The sequence below is a fragment of the Lissotriton vulgaris genome, chromosome 7 (assembly GCF_964263255.1).
Source record: "Lissotriton vulgaris chromosome 7, aLisVul1.2, whole genome shotgun sequence".
NCBI classification, from domain to species: domain Eukaryota; kingdom Metazoa; phylum Chordata; class Amphibia; order Caudata; family Salamandridae; genus Lissotriton; species Lissotriton vulgaris.
Window position 1 is genome coordinate 1040482259 of NC_141695.1, and position 21862 is coordinate 1040504120.

The 21862-nt window shown below is 45.3% G+C and overlaps 1 protein-coding gene across 2 annotated transcripts in view; it reads right to left on the reverse strand.

Moving 5' to 3' along the window:
* The window catches only part of LOC147702891 (kelch-like protein 3), a 530880-nt gene that overhangs the window by 193052 nt on the left and 315966 nt on the right, over window positions 1-21862 (reverse strand). For both annotated transcript variants that reach the window (XM_086931483.1, XM_086931484.1), the window contains exon 5: window positions 15855-16017. In XM_086931483.1, the coding sequence (XP_086787609.1) occupies window positions 15855-16017 (163 nt within the window). The remainder of the gene's footprint in view (window positions 1-15854; window positions 16018-21862) is intronic.

The window sequence follows — 21862 nt, forward strand, 5'->3', positions numbered from 1 at the left end:
GAAAGAAAACAGTAATTCTTTTCTTTTTTTTTGCTCCTGTTGAGCCATTTCCAATTCCCTGTTTTTTGTTTGTTCCCTTAAAAAAAAAAAAAAAATATAAAATTGTTCAAAAATACAAAAAAATGTTCAGAAAAATAATAAAAAAAATATAAAACAAAAAGAATAAAAAAAAGTTCTTTTCAGAACTACCTCCAATTTATATGAAAATGCTACATTTTTTAAAAACTGTCTTTCTTTTTTCCCCCCATGATACGCTCCGCGGTGCGCGTACCGGGCGCTCCCCCGCGAAAATCGAAAAAAAAAAAAAAATTATGCCCCGCGGGCCCTTTTATGGCCCCCACATCAAACCTAGGGGGTCAAGGGGGGGGTCTACTCTGCCCCATTATGGTCAATTCCCCCCTTGTTTTAGCCACCTCTTGTGTCTCGATCCTACCGAGACACAAGATGGCGGCCGCTCCGAACTGTTTGGAATATTTACAGACACCCGAGAGCCAATCAGCTTTCCGCGCGCAAGTCGCGTGGCGCGCCCGGTGCGCGTACCGGGGCGCGCTTACAGATATATATTTTTTTTAGCCTAAATTACTCAAAATCCACTGGAGCACATATCTTGAGACATAGCAAAGGCACATCGGCCTACCAGTCCCTACAATTTTGCCAAGTATGGTGGAAATCCATTCAGCCGTTCGGGCTAAAAATGAGGTCGACCGCCCTATGGAAATTAACATTGGGAAAACACGTTTTGGGACCCCCCTTTTATCTCGGCCCCCGCTTGACAAATCCCCCCAAACTTTCAGGTAAGGACCGGGCGCCGCAAGGCCATTTTGAGGAAATTTTCAGGCAGATTCGTCAACCGGCGACAAAGTTATTCCAAATAGAATTTTGAGATTTAACATTGAAAAAATTCCTAACTATAACTACCTACTGGCGACCGTGATGTGATCAAGCTCTGCGTGCAGAGCGAAACGCGTCAAGGAGAGCACGTGCTTGTCAAACGGCAGAATAGTAAAACTGCACTGCTCACTTTACTTTGTGTGATGGCATCCTAATTCCTGGACTTTGGGAGTTGGAGGGAGAAAGAGGTCCGCACCCAACAGAAGCCGTGTCGAGAGCGGCTGGGACTTGAGATATATATATATATATATATATATAGATATATATATATAGATATATATATATATATATATATATATATATATATATATATATATATATATATATATATATATATATATATAGATGTTTTTCCAATAGCTGTGTGGTGAAGTGGGGGTGAGGGGCCGGAACTGTGTAGATGTGGAATTGATTTAAAATAGAGTTCAGAGTACCAGGAAAAGCAAACTTAATTCTGGGGGTCTCCTACCTCAAGTAAAAACAAGCAACAAGGCGTTCGCCCAAGCTTAATATCTTAGGGTTAAGCGCCCCTATTGGTAAGTGAAGTTCAACATGTTCCTCGCTCTAAGTATATTCTACCTGCGATTCTTCAGGACCAGAGAGGTAAGACTATCTACACTATAAAATATGGTGACATAGAACCATACTCACATCATTCAAGTATCTACCTATTAGTGTACCTGTTTAGACCCGGAACTACCCAATTCTGTAGACTAACCAGGCTTCAACATTACCCGGTAGGTCAAGCATAAGGCAATGCTGAAATGTAATGGTTTCAGCAGATTTTGCGTCAGCCACGACCTACCCACTCCTACCGGGTTCGATCATGTAAGTGCCAATGAGTTGGATAATAACTTTCAACTCGTAACAGCATCAAACAAGCATTTGAAATGCAATAGGTCTCGCATTTGCGAGAGTTTAAGTTATTGGCATTGTAAATGACAATGCCTTTTATTTATCTGTTTTGATAATTAACCCATAAATAACAGGCATTGTCATTTACAATGCCAAAAGCTCGAATTCTTGTAAAAGCGAGACCTATTTCATTTCAAAGAAGCGGTCACCATTGTCCCGGCTGCTTCGAAAGTGAAAGTGTGCATTGCGCGCTGAATTTTGCAGGAAAACCTGTTGTGCATGCAGGAGAAACTCATTAAAGAAAATAGTGCTTACAGACTAAATAAGACATACTTTGTAATACCAGAAGTAAAAGGGCCAGTCATCATGGGAGGAAACGAAGACAAGGCTGTAATAAGGAGGGACTAACAGGCCTATACACAAATCGGAAGCCAGTATTTACATAGGACAATGACATAAGCCAATGAAAGAGCGGGCGGAGCTTCAAGTCTATACTCCAAAACAGCTGCCTCGCAGAGCAGCGCATACCCTGCCCAGACTAGACCTAAAAACAAGTGAACTAGTGAAGTGCGCTATTTAGGGGCAGTAATTATTACTACGTTAATATTCAGACAGTTGGCACTAGCAGGGAGATGATGTCAAAGGTTAAGGAAGAGTGCTTGGATTTTACCCCAAGGTATCAGACTGCACATGAAAAAGACTGCTTAATAACCTAAACCCACAGCTAAGAAGAAACCATACTGACCCTGAAGCAAATGCAACCACCTGTCCAGAGTTCCAATCGAAAAGGGCTGATAGAGCTGCATCGTTCTGAGATGGCACAGTGGCAAAGGAGTGAGAGGACTCCACTTCACCCACAATGTAACTGGTTCTTACTGCTAATCAGAGGAAGCAGTGCATTTCCTTACTTCCATTTGGACCCATGGTACCCTTGCTCTGTGACCATCACTGACAATAGATATAAGAAAAGGAAACAGATCAGTGGAGCAGGAGTCAACTGAAGGATAGTTACTTTTAAACAAAGCCAATAGTTTTGTTGTCCATATACTGAAAATGTTTTCTCAAGCTTCAATATTCCTCAGGCAGCAGTAGAGCAAGCTTCCCTCCCTGAAGACCAGATATACCTCAGGCAGCAGTACAGCAAGCTTTCCTCCCTGAAGACCAGATATACCTCAGGCAGCAGTACATCAAGCTTCCCTCCCTCAAAGAACAGATATACCTCAGGCAGCAGTACAGCAAGCTTCCCTCCCTCAAAGAACAGATATACCTCAGGCAGCAGTAAATTAAGCTTCCCTCCCTGAAGACCAGATTTACCTCAAACAGCAGTACAGCAAGGGTTCCTCCCTCAAAGAACAGATATACCTCAGGCAGAAGTACAGCAAGCTTTCCTCCCTGAAGACCAGATATACCTCAGGCAGCAGTAAAGCAGGCGTCCCTCCCTCAAAGAACAGATATACCTCAGGCAGCAGTAAAGCAAGCTTTCCTCCCTGAAGAGGCGTCACAAACAACAACCTTAGAAGAATCCCTACCACTCAGGAACCTTCCTCAACCATCAGTACGCCCAAACTCAAATGTATACTCCTAAACTGTAGATCGGCTGCCAGACATGCAGAGGACATAGCTGACCTCATCCTCACACATGAGCCAGACTTGATAATGCTAACCGAAACCTGGCTAAAAGAATCCTCCACACCAATCATTGACATGTTAGTCCCACCTAATTACAACATCATCAGACTAGATAGAGATAGATCTGATAAGTCAGAGGGAGGTATAGCCTGCATACATCATATGAGTATCTCAGTAAATAGAGCCATTTCCCCTTCTTGCCAGTCATGTGAATACATGTACCTCAACATCACTAGCAAGGGCAAACCTGTCTGTTCTCTGCACATCTTCTATCACCCACCAGGTGAAAACCTCACCTTCATTGAACATTTCATGGACATGGTATCTGCAAACACGGGGCAACAAAATACCCAAATATTCCTTGGAGACTTCAATCTCCATTGGGACGATCCTAATGATACAACAGTAAACAGTCTCAAGAATTTCCTTATTGACCTTGACATAACACAATTCTGCAACATCCCAACACACAACAAAGGTTCTATTCTGGAATTAGTAATCTCTAAAATTGACTCCATTCAGCTAGAGTCGATCCAACCATGCGACTGGTCAGACCATCATATCATCACTTTCACCATTAAGGAACAGGTGAAATTGAACTCCATGCAATCCACAAGACCAAAAGTGTGGAAAAGAGACCTCAGAAAACTCAACCTCAACAGCCTGCCTTCCTCCTGCTCCAAACTTCTGCTGCCGCCCGTAGGATCGTCCAAAGTACACGATCTCACCAACCATTACCTCTCTACCATGTCATCGATATTAGAAGAGGTGGCACCTCTTCAACTAAAAAGAGTCTCTTTGAAAGACTCAAAACCTTGGTACAACGGTATACTCAACGAGGACAGGCGTTTGCTCTGAACATCGGAACGGGCCTGGAGATCAATACCATCCGCCAACCACCTCAAGATCCTCAGGACAAAAAGAAACGCATATTTCCAAAAGGTCAAAGGGCACCAAAGCTGACTTTTTCAGCCTTCAACTTGATCAGGCAAGAAATCGTCCCAAAAAACTCTTTGAACTGATCAAAACTCAAACTAAGTTGACTCCTCATCGTCAACAAGAGTAGAATGCCGGCAGCCAAACTGCGAAGAATTCTCCACCTTCTTCACCTTGAAATCTGACACCATCAAGAAAGACCTCCTAAAGGATCTATCCTTATACACAAAACCCAATACACAAACCCCTCCTGTTCCCCAAACTGCGCCATGCCAACTCCTATCAAAGCCCAACCCAAAAAATAATGCAGCCTGGTCATCATTTACCTCCTATTCTGAAGATGTCATAGGCAAAATACTCAGGGCATTGAAGCCAGCTAACCACCTCTCTGACCCACTTCCGGCAAACGCAGTTAAAGACCTCACTCACCTGCTTTTACCTCTCTGGTCCAAGATCATAAACAGTTCACTTCAACAAGGATGCATTCCAGATACCCTCAAAATAGGCCAGGTTTCACCCATTCTAAAGAAGCCCACGGCAGACCCCACGAACCTTACTAACTATCACCCTATCTCCAATATCCCCACCTTAGCCAAGCTGCTGGAAAAATGTGTGCACCTACAGCTAACTAAACATATTGATCACTTTAATCTTCTCAACAAACACCAATCAGGCTTCCGTGCATGCCACAGCACAGAATCGGCCATGACACACATCATTGACGACGGGCTGCAAATACTCGACCAAAATAGATCCTGTCTACTCATCCTACTGGACCTCTCCTCGGCCTTTGATACGGTCAAACATGAGAACTTGTTAGACCTCCTGAAACACAGAATGGGTTTGTCTGGGACAGTGCTTAGTTAGTTCACTTAATTTCTCCAAAATCTGACAACAATTCAAAGTCAATAACACCCTATCCAAACCCGTCCCAGTATCTTTAGGTGTCCCGCAAGGATCCGCACTATCCCCAACACTGTTTAATCTCTACCTAGAACCTCACTGAAATCCTACAAGCCTCTAACGTGCAATATCAACTCTACCTCAAGATACACACCCTAGAGGAAGTCAAACTACTTAATTTGGCGCTTAGGAACACCCAAATTTGGCTTGCAGAAAATCATCTCAAACTGAATGCCCTAAAGACTGAATTCCTACTAAAATCTCCCTCGGCTCAAATCCCCAAAATGCAAGATTGGATCAAACATATTACAGCGTTTAACGTTCAACCTACCATCGTAGACTGAGCGAAATCACTATGAATCACTCCTGACAATAACCCAAACATGCAAAAACATATCAGCAATGCTACAAAGGGAGCCAACTTTCAGATAAACTCATTGAGGAAAATGAAACCCTTCTTACCACACAATGACTTCAAACAGGCAGTACAAGCTCTAGTTATATCCAGAGTGGAATACGGATGTGTCTCTCTCTGTGGCCTACCCAAAACATCAACTGCACCACTCAGAGCATCAATCAACGCCGCACGAAGACTCATAACTGGATCTAAACGTACCTCCCACATCTCCCCGGACCTTCAATCCTTGAACTGGCTAACCCTCGAGGCGAGAATCTAGCTGAAAATTGCCTGCATGACACACAGAGCCATGCATCACCAGTAACCCAGCTATTTGGCACAGAAATTCACGATCTCGGGTGGGCCCAGATCCTCAAGAATTGCGGCAAAACTACTACTGACACCACAAAAATTCCATAAGAAAAAAACATATAACAGATCCTTCTCTGGGATGGCACCCAGAATTTGGAATGCCCTACCCCCAGAAACCAGACTCAATCCATCCACTACCTTTTTTAAAAAGGAAGTTAAAGCCATCCTCATGGCCAAGTTCACTTGATTCTACTGAATCTACTGAAATCCTGTGACAAAATGCACATGCGCCCCCACCCACAAGACACTTTCTTTCTTTGGATGTTACTCCTAATTATGGTGTTTAACTATATGCCTTGTACATATGTTTTTGATCTGCTCTTATTGTCGGTTTAAGTAACATTTACTGTATGTACAACGCTCTGATATCCGCTAGGATCTTGTTCGCGCTTTATAAAACTTTCAAAAATAAATAAATAAATATACCTCAGGCAGCAGTACAGCAAGCGTCCCTACCTGAAGACCAGATATACCTCAGGCAGCAGTACAGCAAGCTCCCCTCCCTCAAAGAATAGATATACCCCAGGCAGCAGTACAGCAAGATTTCCTCCCTGAAGTCCAGATATACCTCAGGCAGCAGTACAGCAAGCTTCCCTCCCTCAAAGAACAGATATACCTCAGGCAGCAGAACAGCAAGCTTACCTCCCTGAAGACCATATATACCTCAGGCAGCAGTACAGCAAGCTTCCCTCCCTGAAGACCATATATTCCTCAGGCAGCAGTACAGCAAGCTTCCCTCCCTGAAGACCATATATACCTCAGGCAGCAGTACAGCAAGCTTCCCTCCCTGAAGACCAGATATACCTCAGGCAGCAGTACAGCAAGATTTCCTCCGTGAAGACCAGATATACCTCAGGCAGCAGTACAGCAAACTTCCCTCCCTCAAAGAACAGACATACCTCAGGCAGCAGTACAGCAAGCTTCCCTCCCTGAAGACCAGATATACCTCAGGCAGCAGTACTTACTCCATTCCAGAGAAATGCAAGAAAGAACTGGTATGAAACCACCTGTGCAACGGACTGTTACTTCCCGCCATCCTTAACCTTTACTATGTCCACTTGCCTTCACCATCCACGCTAAAGCAACCTCCAACACTGCACCCTTCCTCAAGTTCCTGTGCTTTACGCATTCATATATAGTTAATGATTAATAGCGCCAACTATTTTACCAACAAGAAATGCAAGAAACTAAAATCCTTGTAGAATAGAAGACATAAGCATTGCACATAATTAGAAACAATTAACTATGGCTGTTAAACAGCACAGCAGCACAGGTATGCTTTTAACATGGTCTGATGTATTGATTTTAAACAGGTTTTTCATACACAATTATACAGGCATATCGATTAACAAGGATGTACATTTGCCATCAAAACAATGTAAACTATATGCCTATGTGCAAGCAGATAAGGAGGTAGTGGGCTATTTGGTGTTGAGTTGACTCGGTTGGGGGGGGGGGGAGAAGGGAGTATAGAGACCTTGAGCTCCGGTCCCACGTTTTCTTCAAAAGTTGGGCATGAGTCCCCCCAGAGTACAAATGGGTGGGCCACTAGCTAAAAAGATGCTGACTGTATATGTCATTGTTTATGGGCCAGTGGAATCAGTGTCTGAGGAGGAACTCGGGGGCAGGTCAGTTAGTTTGGAGAGCAACTCTTCCCACCCTTGAGCCAACTGGTGACTGTGCACCCACCTGGCATCCTCCATCCTCAAAGTGTAGGTCAGTCACCTCAGCTTCGGCCCAACAGGTGAGCAGCACCTTCCTGTGCTCAGTGCTTGAAGGGTGGGCGGAGGGGGGCAGTTCAGACCTCCAGCGCATTGTAATTGTTTTCTTAGATAAGATCAGGGCAAGATCTCGGAATTGGGCTGTAACTTTACACTTGTGCGGCCCTACTTTTATTCCCAGTGCTCCCACAATGACATATTGGGAAACCCTGTAATGTATTCCAACTGAATCAAGGTTATTGTCCAATTAGATATCAGTTGGGAGAATCCCACAGTATGTGCTTCAGGTCGGCTCCAGGGAGTTGCTTCAGGCGCCAATATCTGGAGCACCTGGGAAGATGGGGCTCTTCGTTTGGGGGACTGGTAGCCTCTGTGAAGGATATATAAGTGGATCAGCTTCAGCCTGAAATGGCAAGACACTCGACGTGAGTAACTGAAAGCCTTTTCTCACTCCATGTTGTGTATAGGTCTGCCGAATTCTGTCTCCCCGAGAGGTAGGAAGGACATTTGTGCGTGAGCGGGGAGGGCCCTAGAGAGCCACATAATAAGTCTGCGGCCAGAGCCCATGATATGCAGCGTTTAGAGTAGTTGATGATTGCTGGCTCCATCCCCTGTGTAGCTCAGGCATTTAAAATTGCTCTTGTAAGAGGAGCATAGAGTATAAAGGAAACTGGCCTTCGGGGCGTGTATATTGTTTGGTCCTCATCTGATGGAGCAATAATCGGCAAATAGGAGGTGTAAAATTAGAGACCTGAAAGGTATGTCCATCCTCCTAAACGAGTCTTAAATATCTGAAAGGTTGGCCACTCATGAGTTAACTTTTTCACTTTTTACAAATAAAGATTTAAAACGTATACAACTTAAAGCACACTACCTAGCAATCTATTAATTAGTTTAAAGAAAACCATTGTAAGTATGTGGGTCCTGCCTTTTTTGATGACAAGTTTCCGCAAAGAATTTTACATTGACCTCGACCGCGTTTTCAATATTTCAACGTACATGAGCTTTCATCCATTCTTCAATATGTAAAGGTCTCCTAGTCCAGTGGTTTTTAACCTTTTGACTTTTGGGGACTCCCTCTCAATCATTCCTGGAACCCGGGGACCCTCACTGAATCATTATCGGAATCCAGATCCCCTCACAGAGTCATTACTGGAAGGCGAGGACCCTGGACTAAGCAATTTCAATGATATGAATAGAAAATGAATAATCAAAAATACCGAAACAAACATTCCTCAAATAAATACACAAATGATGAAATATTTTATTTAACTCATAAAAATATAAACAAAAATCTAACTTTTAATTTTAATGGAAAGGTTGGAGCTTTTCTAAATTCAACCGAAGCCACTCATCAGCCATATTATATTCTGTTTGTTGTACTTGCAGTACTCCCATTAATCAATCTGTGGATATTAACTTCATTTTGCCGCCAATTTCTAATTGTTTCAAATTTACAGCAACTTAAAAAAAATATATATATATTTTTAAATGTTGCTTCTTTAAAGCTTATTTATCTGTTAATATTAATTTGTTTCTTAAGCAGTTGCGTACCCCCTACTTAGGTTTCGTGGACCCCCAGGGGTCCCAGGGTTAGAACCACTGCCCTAGTCACAATTTGCACAACATGCTTACCAATATCTCTTATTTATTGAATTAATTTATAATAGTCAGCAAATGGATTCCCTCATCCAAGTATTCCCTGTAAAGCAACAGTGTGTACATGTTCTATTCCCACAGGTGTATTTATTCTGCTCTCCTAACATATGTTTCAGAAAAGGTTCAGTTACATTTACCCTTCATGATGTGTTTGCACTTAGAAAAATCTAAATTATCTATATTATTTTAATTCATCTCTCCACAACTGATTATCATCAATTTCATTTATAGAGGGCGTTGGCTAGTTTCAATGGTAAGATCTAGTAATTTCCAATTTGCAGGGCAATACATCATTGTAACAAAATAGGTTCTGCCCATTTAATCCGCCTGGATTCTTCACATTTTGATCACCTGGTTTTGGACTTTTTACTGTGGATGAGCCTCACAACCGGTGACTGTCCCATGGCAAATGTACTCCATGTGTTTACTGCTTGTGTCCGACTTAAGATAATGCCGCTGCAACTCAGAAAGGGTAAGGGACACTTGGCTGACTAAGTGCAAGAATACCGTCATGCGCAGCCTGGTTACTGTGCACAGGTAGTCTGGCGCAGACGATACTCTACAGGTTAGATATAGACCTGGGGTAAGCCTTATAAAGTTAGTGGACATAAATAGGGAAAGGTAGTGTGGTTTTTCTGTTGGTCTTCAGTGACACTCTATTGTATACTGTTGGAAAGTGGATTATTGGTAGGGGCAAATATACATCTGCCACTGGCAATTAGGCCACTAATGCCGTATAGGGCTCAGAATAGATTTTAGAAAATTATTCCTATGCTCAACCCTTGGTAGCGTGGCTGCATGCAGGCAGGCTTATCTTCAAAGACAGGTATGTAAAGCATTTAAAAACACCAATTCAGTAAATAATTTAGACACAAAACTAAATAAAAATCCAACACCAATTTATTAAAATAGGAAATATTTTTATCTTTTAAATGACACAAATTAAAAAAAATCCACCGTAGGGAACCAGAGACATGAATTTTTAAAGACTAGTCACTTTCTAGTGCTTAGAAATCAACAGTGCCCCTTTTGGTCACTTCGTTGCCTCCGATAGGGACACATTCACCTTTATCGATTGTTCTGGAGGATCTGTCACCAGTCTTGTGCAGCTACCTCGAGCAAGCTCGGTCCTGTTAGAACTCCTTCCTGAAGTTCTTCTTGCGGGTCCAAAGTATCCAACACACAATCCAAGGTTCTGGAATCTCCAAGAGGGTCTTCGAAAGTGAGCCTTCAACTCCCAGAATCCATTTGGACAAAACTCTTACAAATCCACTGGTAGTACTCCAGGCTGGGTATTCTTTGTCGTGATGGTCCAGGTGGGCTCTGTTAACCTGTAGCTTGAAGGGAGTCCACTCTTTACTCCCTTTGAAGCATGTTTGATCCACAGGGCTGTAGTTTCAAATTGTGCAAAAAGGCGCAATTTTCAGAGTGCAGGCCTTTGGAAATGAACATCAAACTTCCAGCATGGCTGTCTTGCTTTCTTAGGTTTCAAGCAGCAGATCTGAGGGGCTCTGCCCTTCTCAGATACATATTCCAACAACTTTGCTGGGTCAAGCAGGAGGTCACTTCTGTTCAACAGGCTGCAGTGATCCACCCAAAGGTCTGACCACTTCTTGCTGAGTGTGGCACTATTTGTTCCCCAGAGTGCACCAATTCTTCAAAATTCATAAAGCTGATTTTCCAGCAGGGAGGGAAGAGCTAGCTAAACACACCCCTTGGATGCCATAGTCTCTCTCCCTTGCATCTGCTCATTCCTTCCTTAATCCTAGCATCTGGCTGGAAGTGAACAGGGTAAGGTTGTAAATTACACTGGGGTCCTCCCTTTCTCTCGAAGTCCATGGTTTACAACTCCTCCCCCTGCGCTGGCATTCCTGTGCAACAGGACCCTGCCCTCCCAGTAGAGCTGTTCAACACCAGGGGCTCTTTATCACCTCTTCAAAGAAGTCTGGCTAATCCCCTTAACGCTGACCAATCAGGACAAACCACTGGAAGTCTGAATTGGGACTTATAAACAAGAAAGTCTTATAACTTCTTGTAGGTACATTTTAGGAGAAATTCAACAATATCATATTGTTGGATTTATTAATACCATGCTGGGAAGTTTTTGAATGGCACATTTATCTGGCTCCTATCAAGAGCTATTAGTTAATACGTTTCTGCCATGTTAACCTCTGTGGCAAGGGATTTGCAATGGGAAAGGTGTCTTGGGTCATTTTTCCAGCACTAGGGCTTATAAAAACATATTTTATAAGTACTCTGCCTATATCTACAGGACCCCTGCCCCTGGTATACATAGGTAAGACTTTGGGGGTTCTGAAAATGCCGAAATATTACAGATCCTCTCTCCACAGTACTCCTACCATCAAAGACGATTTGGGGCAGCACTTTATCACAATGTGGGGAGTGAAATGTGCAATTGCACTTACCCCAGGGCATATAAAACTCATTTTAGAAGGGTCAACCTTAAAGATACCTGATCCCCCACCCCTGAGACACCTAGGGGAGGCTCTGGGGGTGCCTAATATGCCCAAACATTGTAGGTTAACCATTTCTAAGTACCCCAAACACAAAAGACAAGTTTGGGCACAATTTACCTTTTTTAAAGCAGTCCTGCAAAACAGAGCCCTTTTAAACTGACCTCAGGCTTCAGCAGTGCACACATGCAAGTGCAGAAAGGGCTGCTGGCCTCTAAACCGCCATGCCCTATTATATATACAGGGACTGATAGGTAGTTTCAATCCCCCTACTCTATTAAGTTCGAGGTCCCTATGGGGTAGGTCATGCCAATCACAGGGGTACCCTAACCCTTAGTGAACTGTATTCTAAGTGTTTCCAGCCAGAGCCCAGGGTCAGTCAGCATCAGTTACCACCAGTACCAGTCAGCAAGAAGTTGTGGGGTGCCAAGGGCAGGGGAATACTTGGCAACATATACATAGGGGGAAATCTGCCTTGGAGGGCAGTTACACTTTCTTTTGGCCTACAAAGGTCAGCAAGGTGTTCAATTGGGATGAAAAGCATGTGCCAAGATAAACTATGCAAGTCCCAATAAGCTATATGTTTATCTTACGGGTCATCCAATATTGTCATATTTCTCTGGCTCAGCGAAGGATCAGAGCCCAGGCCTTTTGTCACCCTGCTGGACAAAAATTAACTACATTGCTCTCCAGAAGAAGGAACAATGGCCTACCCACACAAAGGGAGCAATTAAGATTGCTTCACTCTACTCCTGAGGAGGAAGGTAGGAGGAAGAAAATCTGCATCCACTAATTAGTGGTCACACTGCATCAGGGATGGGACTGTTTAGGCCTACTGAACAATGAGGCAGCACAGGAGAAACTACTCTTTGAAGATTTGGTGTGAAAGGCCCTGACAGTGATGTCAACAAGGATTGGAGCTGCAACCTCAGAAAAGATGTGACCAGTGACTCCTGAATGGCGTCGTCCTGAATGGCCCTAGCATGCTGAGCTGGAGGGTTGCGACGGGGTGGATGGGTGATGTGGCCCACTAAGATTGGCCATGGGTGCCTGGCTTCTAGAACTTTCCACCCACCCCAAATAAAAAATTCTTGCACAACAGGGAGAGTGAGCCTTTTTTTTAATTGGAGCTTGGCGTTGGGATTGGACAGCGGCAGTCATGGACAACTGGAAGGAGGAACTTGTCCCCCCCCCCCTTACTCCACGCTTAGACTAAAGACTCTGATTACATTTGACTCCTTGTCTAGTGGGTTTCTGTCCAGGACCAGGAAAGATGGTCCCCTTACATCCTTGAAGGACGAGATGGGGGCGGGGGGAGAACCGGACGTCTGTGCCCACACAGGAGGTGGTAACTGCCAGAGGGCAGAAAATTGACAAAGACTGGTGCATGGGGCCACTGGAATCAGCTAGCCGCAACGTATGCCCACTTAGAGGCCCAAAGGCCTGAGAAAAATGATTCAGGTTGCTAAGGTTCCCCACTAGGAGCAAAATGAAACTAAGACAGTGACAATCGGCCCAATGGGAGCCAAGATATGCACGGAAAAAGGCATATACCCTTTGATCCCTTCCAGCCGCAAGCCAGAGCAAAACCGCATTGCGTTAAGCTCTGCTGCCTGAGTCTTCATAACACCCTGGGAAGGGCCAGGTTCCTGGGGTCTACAAAAGGAGCATTAATATTTAATGAGACCTTGGAGGGGGTGGATGTGGGTTCCCTTCCCCAGAGTTCTGGAGACCCAGGGATCCCAACCAACAAAACTGTTTATGTTCACAGGAGGCCTGGGACCCCACCTCCAGGCCTACAATGTCACAAGGGCGGAGGAGTGCCTTCATAACCCCCAAAAAAGGTGAGAAAGGGGTCCGGGAACCATCTCAGGGCTCCCGACATCGCAAAGAAGGGAGCGCTGTTGCATCCCTTCCCAAGAAGAACAGGAAGGGGCCCAGGGCCCCATCTTCAGGCCCTAATTGCAGTGGCTCACACCAACTCCCCCTGCCCGTGTCTAGGGGAGACAGGGCCGCCACCGTGCCAGGAGGAACAGCAAACACGAATGGAGCAGGTGGGGGAAGACAAGTGCTGCTGGTTTCCATGACGGCAGCAAATGAGGAATCTGGCTGGACAGGGAGCCGGCTGGGGCAGCCGGGAGTGGGCTCTCCGAGATGGACCCAACAGAGGGTGTGGGACTGAGCACCCAAACAATAAAAACAAAAAGAAAGAAAAGGAAGCTGCAAACTACAAGGCTGTACGGCAACATACAGGAATGTGGACAGAGGCGCTAATTGGTTAGGCAAGCTCCCAGGAGGGAGATCCCTAATGCCATGCAGGGCTCGACCGGCGGGGCCAACACAAACAATAAAAAAGATTGTTTGGTGGGCTGCTGGAGTACAGCAAGTCACCCCAAAGGAATTTTTTTACCATGGTACTGACCCTACGTTTGTAGGGTCTAAAAAAGCATGACCTCTATGGCTTATTCAGCTCCAGTTAAACCTCCCCAAGGGTGGAATTTTTGTTCTACAGCCTGGGAGTGTAGTAATCTCTTGGTCAAGGGGCACTAACCTGTTTTGTCCTTTTTTTCCACTTACCCAGGGACCGGTCGGTGACAGGGGAGAGGAGAAAGCAGATGAAGACAGGTGGAGTAAATGTAGTTATTTACTGTATGTATTTTTTCCTTCAAAGGTAAAAGGTCAATGGTATAGCTTGTGCACTTGTCAAGTTTGTTACCAACGACTTACGATTAAAATATGGCTTTGTGGAAGGTGGCGATTACTGTATCTGAACCAGAAATGAGGCCCCAACAATGGGTTGGGGGGAAAAAAACTTTTGGTCAATTTATTAGCTGCAGGTTTTGTGGCCTACATTTGTTTTAAAAAAGACACAGATACATATTCTATGTTTGTACAATGTCATATTTTAAAGTGTTGCTATTGCTGATAGTAATGATGAATCCTGAGAAGCTACAGGGGGGCATGGCTTATAGCCAAGCATGACTGCTGCTCTTAAGAGGGCACTGTAGTAAAAACGCCCAACTATCCATCTGAAATTCAGCGTTGCCCCCACTCATCGACGCCTGGTACTGCTGCGGGCAGTACGTGGCTCCACGGCAGCACCCTCCCAAAGAGTCTCCAAAAGAAATCCTTTCCACAATAGCTGGGAAAGTCGATGGGGGGGCCTGGACTAAGGACCCTCCTGGGTCGGCATGGAGCTTTGCAGTTGAACGGGAGCCGGTGGTTGGAAGCGTCTGTCCCATTGGTCGGGAGGCAGAAGGGATGACTCGAGACTGCCGAGTGAGAGCGGACAGCCCCGATATTTGCCTGGGCTCTGTCAACGGGAGCAGTGAGTGCCGCACCAGCCACAGAGACATGCTGAGGCCCGGGGGTCTTTGAGGACCCAGGCCTGACTTGAAGAAAGGCTGGGACAGAGAGCACAGTGAGTGGGCACGGTGGACCCTAAAGAAATCTACATCCAGAAAAGACCAGCGGGACAAAACCAAGCCCACAAAGCACATATGGACCTTAAAGAAATCACCACCACAACACCTGGGCTCGCAAGGAGCTTCACTTGTTCTCAGTAGCAGGACGAATAAAGTTCAAACCTTTGTGTTCCGTCTTCAAATCACTTAAGAGCATTGGTCCATTCTACCTTAAGCCACCAACACGACTCTAGAGGAAAAGCAGTGCAAACCTGATCTCGCTCACAACTTTACAATGAAAAATTCTAGGAGGCAAAACAATTCACTTTGCCCAAATCTGAGGAATAATCAAAACCTGACAGCCTTCTAAAAATAAATCTTAAGAGGAGCCTTCACCTCCCACCTACTGCCCACACTACACTGGACAGGGACCCGAAAACAACATTTTTCGAAAGTAAAAGTAGCTCGTCCCTAATGATATGGAGAAAAATAAAGATCCATAAACTCTCGATGCTTGAATATATGAGCAGGCTAGCATAGTTCTGGAATATGACAAGAATAGTTATCAAACTACAGCATATTTACTGCAAAACATGTATAATCCGCCCCTCACCTGCATAAGCATTAGCTTGATTAAGAAGCTCTGTACATGTGTGGACATCTGCGAAGGCCCGGATCCCAAGGCAATTGGTGGGATGCAATTGCGACTGCAGAAAATCACAGCAATTTTTTCTTACATCCATCAACTGCAACAAGCTTGCCGCTGGTAACAAAACCTTATAGGAAAAAATTGCAAAATTAGCATCTGTAAATTGCCTTAAAGTAGTTGGTGAGAATAGATCTTATTACATTATTATCTCATGCACTACATTGTAAGGTAAGTGTATAATTAATAATAAATTCACTTATGCTACAACCCAAGAGGAGTATGGGTGCAGTTAGGCTGACCACTTCAATCCATGCCATTAAGGACACGGTTTCCGGTCATGGGATTTTTTTTAGTGATCACCTGAAGCCTTATGGGTATTTTAGTATTTCTTCCCGTCTATAGACCAAATTGTAACACACCTAAAATCAATTATTTGTAGATGAGAAATCTAGGGCAGGAAACAGAGTCTGTAATGACCTGGAGAGAGGTGGTTGCTCTAGTTGGAGTTAGGAATAGCAAACATTTAACTACCTTACAATATTGTGGGGGTCTATGAAGTGTGATGCAATATAGGTCGAAATAAGCAGCCTAAATATAATGTCAAGCAACTAAAGCAGCAAATACTTTAACGTTAACTGAAAATGGACGATAGCTGTTAACACGCTAAATCCCAAACACTTATTTGTTTTCTTAATCATGGCACGTTCAACACAAGCCACCTTTTCACTGGGTATTTCAGCTAGATTTAGACAATGGCATCACATTAAAAGAAAACAGACATGTATTGATAGCTTATCAGTGGTGAAGAGCCTGTAAAATGCTATCTTTGTTTACAATCCAATTTTATTAGTGAAATGTTTTAAAAGATGTATATGGTCACCTAAGGGTAGTCTCGAATCTAATTTGTGCCTATGTACTATATTTTATATTGGTTCACTAAAGTTTCAACCCAGGTCATGCGACAAGGGCTAAACATCCACTGTGTAATTGTTTGCTTTGGGGTCTGTGGGAAACCGGTGCTGGCGGGCCTCCATGGGCATCCTGTAGACATCACTTGGGCTGGCTTCAGCTTACACAGTTTTCTTTCTAGGCCGCTGAAAATCTTTTGAATCTTGAAGTGCAGACTGGCCTCTGATATGTCTTTTCCACAATGAATCCATAAATAGACGTGGCGTGGCCTGCGCAGATGGCCAATCAAGGGCCAGTGCCTCTTTTGCTGTTATACGGATATAGAAAGGGTGTTGGACAGGTGAACTGTTGTTTTTTTTGGGGTATCAATTAAAATCCTGTCACACTCACTGTGGACTATTAAAAAATACTGGCGAATGAAGGATCACTAAGCTAGGGGCCTACCGTCCAAAACTGGTTTAGGCAGGGGATTGTCTGGGTCCTGTACTATTCTCCTTTCTTGGAGGCCCAGGACAGTCGAGGTTAAACTGCTGAGGTTACTGTTGTTTAGGGTAGCATGGTTCGCCATCTAAGGCTTTCTCCAGGGGATTGGTGTGAAGTAAGAAACTCACAAATAATATAACACTTTAGATAGCTGCTATAACTTGATTGTCGAGTCAGTCCATAATTTTTATGAACAAAACAACTTTTATTGCAGGTAAGTAAATTCAGTTAATTTACATTATAGGCCCTCTAAGGTAAACCAAGAGTCACATACCCGTCCCTGGGCCAAAGAACTACATTCTAAATAGTTTTACAGCTCCCCCGTGCAAGGTGCCAGAAAACAGTTACTAATGAGCCCTCGGGCCAATGTTACTGCATGGTACTCTGGCCAGCCAAATTGAGAATTACAGTGTGAAATACTGCATTCCTGGTAATTGACCTCACACATTTACCATCTGAAAACTGCTAACATTAAGCACTGGGAATAACGCGCGCACAACAGCAAAGAGCTCTTCAACATGGTAAAGGAATTCTCCAACCCCAGCACCAACACCAACGACATCCCACCTTCGCAGGACCTGTGCGACCCACTGGCCACCTTCTTCCATCGCAAGATCGCAGACATCCACAACAGCTTCAACACCACCACCGCCCGACAACCACTGAGAAACCCGCCCCCACGACCACCATACGCACCAACCGCCTGCTCTCCTGGACCAACAATAACAACGACAACACCATCAAGATCATGAACACCATCCACTCCGGATCTCCGTCAGACCCATGCCTCGCTACGTTTTCAACAAAGCCAGCACCACCATCGCACCCAATCTCCGGAAAGCCATCAACATTTCCTTCAAGACAGCTCCCCTCCAGGAGAGCTGGAAGCACGCCGAGATCAACGCCTTACTCAAGAAACCCAAAGCGTACCCCAAGGACCTCAAGAACTTCTGGCCCATCTCCCTGCTTCCGTTCCCAGCGAAGGTCATCCAGAAGACCGTCAATGAACAACTGACCTACTGCCTCGAGGAGAACAGCATCCTGGACCCGTTCCCAGTCCGGGTTGCGCAGCAACCACAGCACCGAAACTGCCATCATCGCCACCACGATGACATCAGGACCCTGCTACACAACGGAGAAACCACGGCCCTCATCCTCCTGGACCTATCAGCTGCCTTTCACATGGTCTGCCACCGAACACTAGGCACACGCCCCCACGACACCAGGATCCAAGAGAAGGCCCTGGACTGGACCACCTCCTTCCTCTCCGGCAGAACACAAAGCGTCTGCCTCCCCCCTTCTGCTCTGAAGCCACCGAGATCATCTGCGGTGTATCCCAGGCCTCATTCCTCAGCCCAACGCTGTTCAACATTTACATGGCACCGCTCGCCCACTTCGCCCGACTGTACGACCTCAACATCAACTCTTACGCCGATGACACCCAGCTGATCCTCTCCCTCACAAAGGACCTCCACACCACCAAAATCAACCTCCACGAAGGAATGAAGGCTGTCGCTGAATGGATGAGGAACAGCCGACTGAAACTGAACTCTGACAAGACGGAGGTCCTCATCCTCAGATCCACCCCTTCGGCCTGGGACGACTCCTGTTGGCTGACCGCACTGGGAACATCTCCAACACCCACCGACCACGCACGCAAACCTAGGAGTCATCCTTGACGCCACCCTATCCATGACTAAGCAGGTCAACGCCGTCTCCTCCTTCTTCTTCAACACCCTGCGCATGCTCCGCAAGATCTACAAGTGGATCCCCACCGAAACAAGAAGAACGGTTACCCAGGCCCTCGTCAGCAGCAGGTTGGACTACGGAAACGCCCTCTAAGCGGGAGCCTCGGCTAAACTCCTGAAACGGCTTCAACGCATCCAGAACGCCTCTGCACGCCTGATCCTCGACATACCTCGCCTCAGCCACATCACACCCCACCTGAAAGACCTGCACTGGCTCCCCGTCAACAAGAGGATCACCTTCAAGCTCCTCACCCACGCACACAAGGCACTCCACAACACCGGACCAATGTACCTCAATAGACTCAGCTTCTACACCCCCACCCGTCAGCTCCGCCGACCTCGCCCTCGCCACAGTCCCCCCCTCATCTGAAGAGCCACCGCCGCCGGCAGATCGTTCTCCCACCTAGCCGCCAAGACCTGGAACACCCTCCCCATCCACCTACGGCAGACCCAAGACCTGCTGTCCTTCAGAAGACTCCTCAAGACCTGGCTTTTCGAGCAGTAGCAGCACCTCCTACCCCAGCGCCTTGAGAACCTACCGGGTGAGTAGTGCGCTTTACAAATGCGTTGATTGATTGATTGACTGGGAATGGGATCAAAAATAGGGAATTACTGTAAGAACTGGGTGAGGTAATTCCAATGCCCACATTAATTTCCATGTTTGGGGATCAATCTGGCAATACTGTGGTGTTCCTGCCTCACACAATTACCAATAGAACAGTTTTGGTAGTTTTGGGAGCTGGAATACTGCAGTATTCCTGTAGGGCTCACAATGGGGGTCCTTAGAAGACACATGGTAAACTATTATGTCAGTTACCAATGTTTTGTTCTAAAAAGTTTATTTCAGCGTTCTACACCTCAGGATCTGCATGTAACAATACAGGTTTGTTTCTAGAAGAGGGGAATCCTCGGGCAGTCATGGGTGGCACCATTGTCCAGCAGCTACTGGTCTAATGGAATGGAGAGGCATCACAACGTTGACTGGCAATATCTCCAAAACTGTAATGGCTAGAATATGCTTCAACGTTTCTGCATTCTAGAAGACCTCCAGTAGCCATCTTAGGAAAGAAAGATGGAGTTTGTAGCCAACTGAAAATCCCAGAATTGCTGGATGAAGCTCTAAATAAAGAGTAAAATCCACCAATTAAAATTCCTCTACAATACTATCATTATGGGGGAGTACATTTAGTTGTGGATTCTACTCCATATTCACAGGTTCCACCGCAATTTTTAATTCCCTCTAACCAAGGTCCTAAATGCTTAACCTCGCATTAAATGTTTCCAAGTCAGGCAAATTGTATGCAAAGTTGAGTTACATATGAAGTTTGGGGTTTTAAAGCAAACTGTGGAAATGGATTCCTTAAGGGTTCATGACAACTTAGCCTTACTGAGAGAGGGAGACCGTCCACCTCCCCCTGCTGCATCGACAGCAGCAACGAGTAGTATTCCAATACAGGGTAAGAATCTGCTTTTGATCACTATATTAGTACCAGCATAGCGCCTTGATGTCAGTGACAACGCATAGATAGAGAGCGAAGGAACCCACTGCAGGAACCCACTGCAAATGACAATAAAAACTAGAGAGCACCCAACACTCCTCCATTAACAAGATGTCACGTGCTAAATAACGAATGGTGTTCCAGTGTGAGGAAGGTGCCAACTTAAAGGGCAATTTGGTGGTATTTTGCAGTTGCACGCTGTGTTCTGAAATATTTTACATGGTTGATAGCTGGAATGAATAAGACGTTTCTAATCACTGACATCTAATATGGAGTTTTCAGTACAGATATAGGAGAATGCAAATTGCTTGCCATTTACATAGTGAGATAGTAAAAGTGCATAGGGCCAAATGCATTCAACAACACGTTTTGTCAAACCAATAGGTCTGGCTATGTGAGAGCTATTGGCTTTGCCAATGTCTTTTAGCAATGTTGTACAGCAGCGAGAATAGAGGAGAGTGGCAGCATTGAGTGTAGTGTGGTACAAGTCAAGTGGCATAGAATAGAGTAGCACAGAGGAGAATAGAGTGGCATAGAGGAGAATAGAGTGGAGTGGTGTGGTGTACACATAAAGTGACAGAGTAGAGTGGCATCAAGTGGGGTAGAGTGGCACAAGGTGGAGAGGTGTGGGGTGGCATGGCATACAGTAGAGTAGCAACAGTAGAGTATCAAAGAGTGGAGTGTCATAGAGCAGAGTGGTGTAGAGTTGCACAGCACAGAGTGGTATGAGTACAGTGCAATAGAGTGGCAAGGCATGGAATGGTACAGAGTAGAATGGAGTGGCATAGAGTAAAGTGGTATATGGTGGTGAGGTGGAGCAGAGAGGAGTAGAGTGGGGTAGAATATAGTTGCGTAGAATAAAGTGGAGTAGAGGGGCGTAGAGTACAGTGGGACTGAGTGGTGCGGCGTGAAGGAGGGTGGTGTAGAGGGCAGTGGAGTGGCATATCGTTGAGTGGTGTATAGTAGAGTGGTGTATAATAGTGTCAAGTGGAATGGTGTCATGTAGAGTGGGGTGACAGAGAGTAGAGTGGCGTATAGTGTCGTATAGTGCCGCAGATTGGTGTGGAGCCGAATGGGGTAGAATGCCGTAGAGTGGTGTGGGATAAAGTGGAGTGGAGTGGAGTGACGTGGAGTAGTGTAGATAGAGTGAAGTAGCGTAGATTGTCTGGAGTGGCGGCGTGGCGCAGTGTGTAGTGGCGTAGAGTGGTGTGGAGAAGTATAGAGCAGAGTGGTGTGGAGTACTATAAAGTAAAAGTAGCCTAGAGTGATGTGGAGTAGTATAGGTATAGTGGTGCAGAGTAGAGTAGCATTAAGTGGAGTGGAGTAGAGTGGT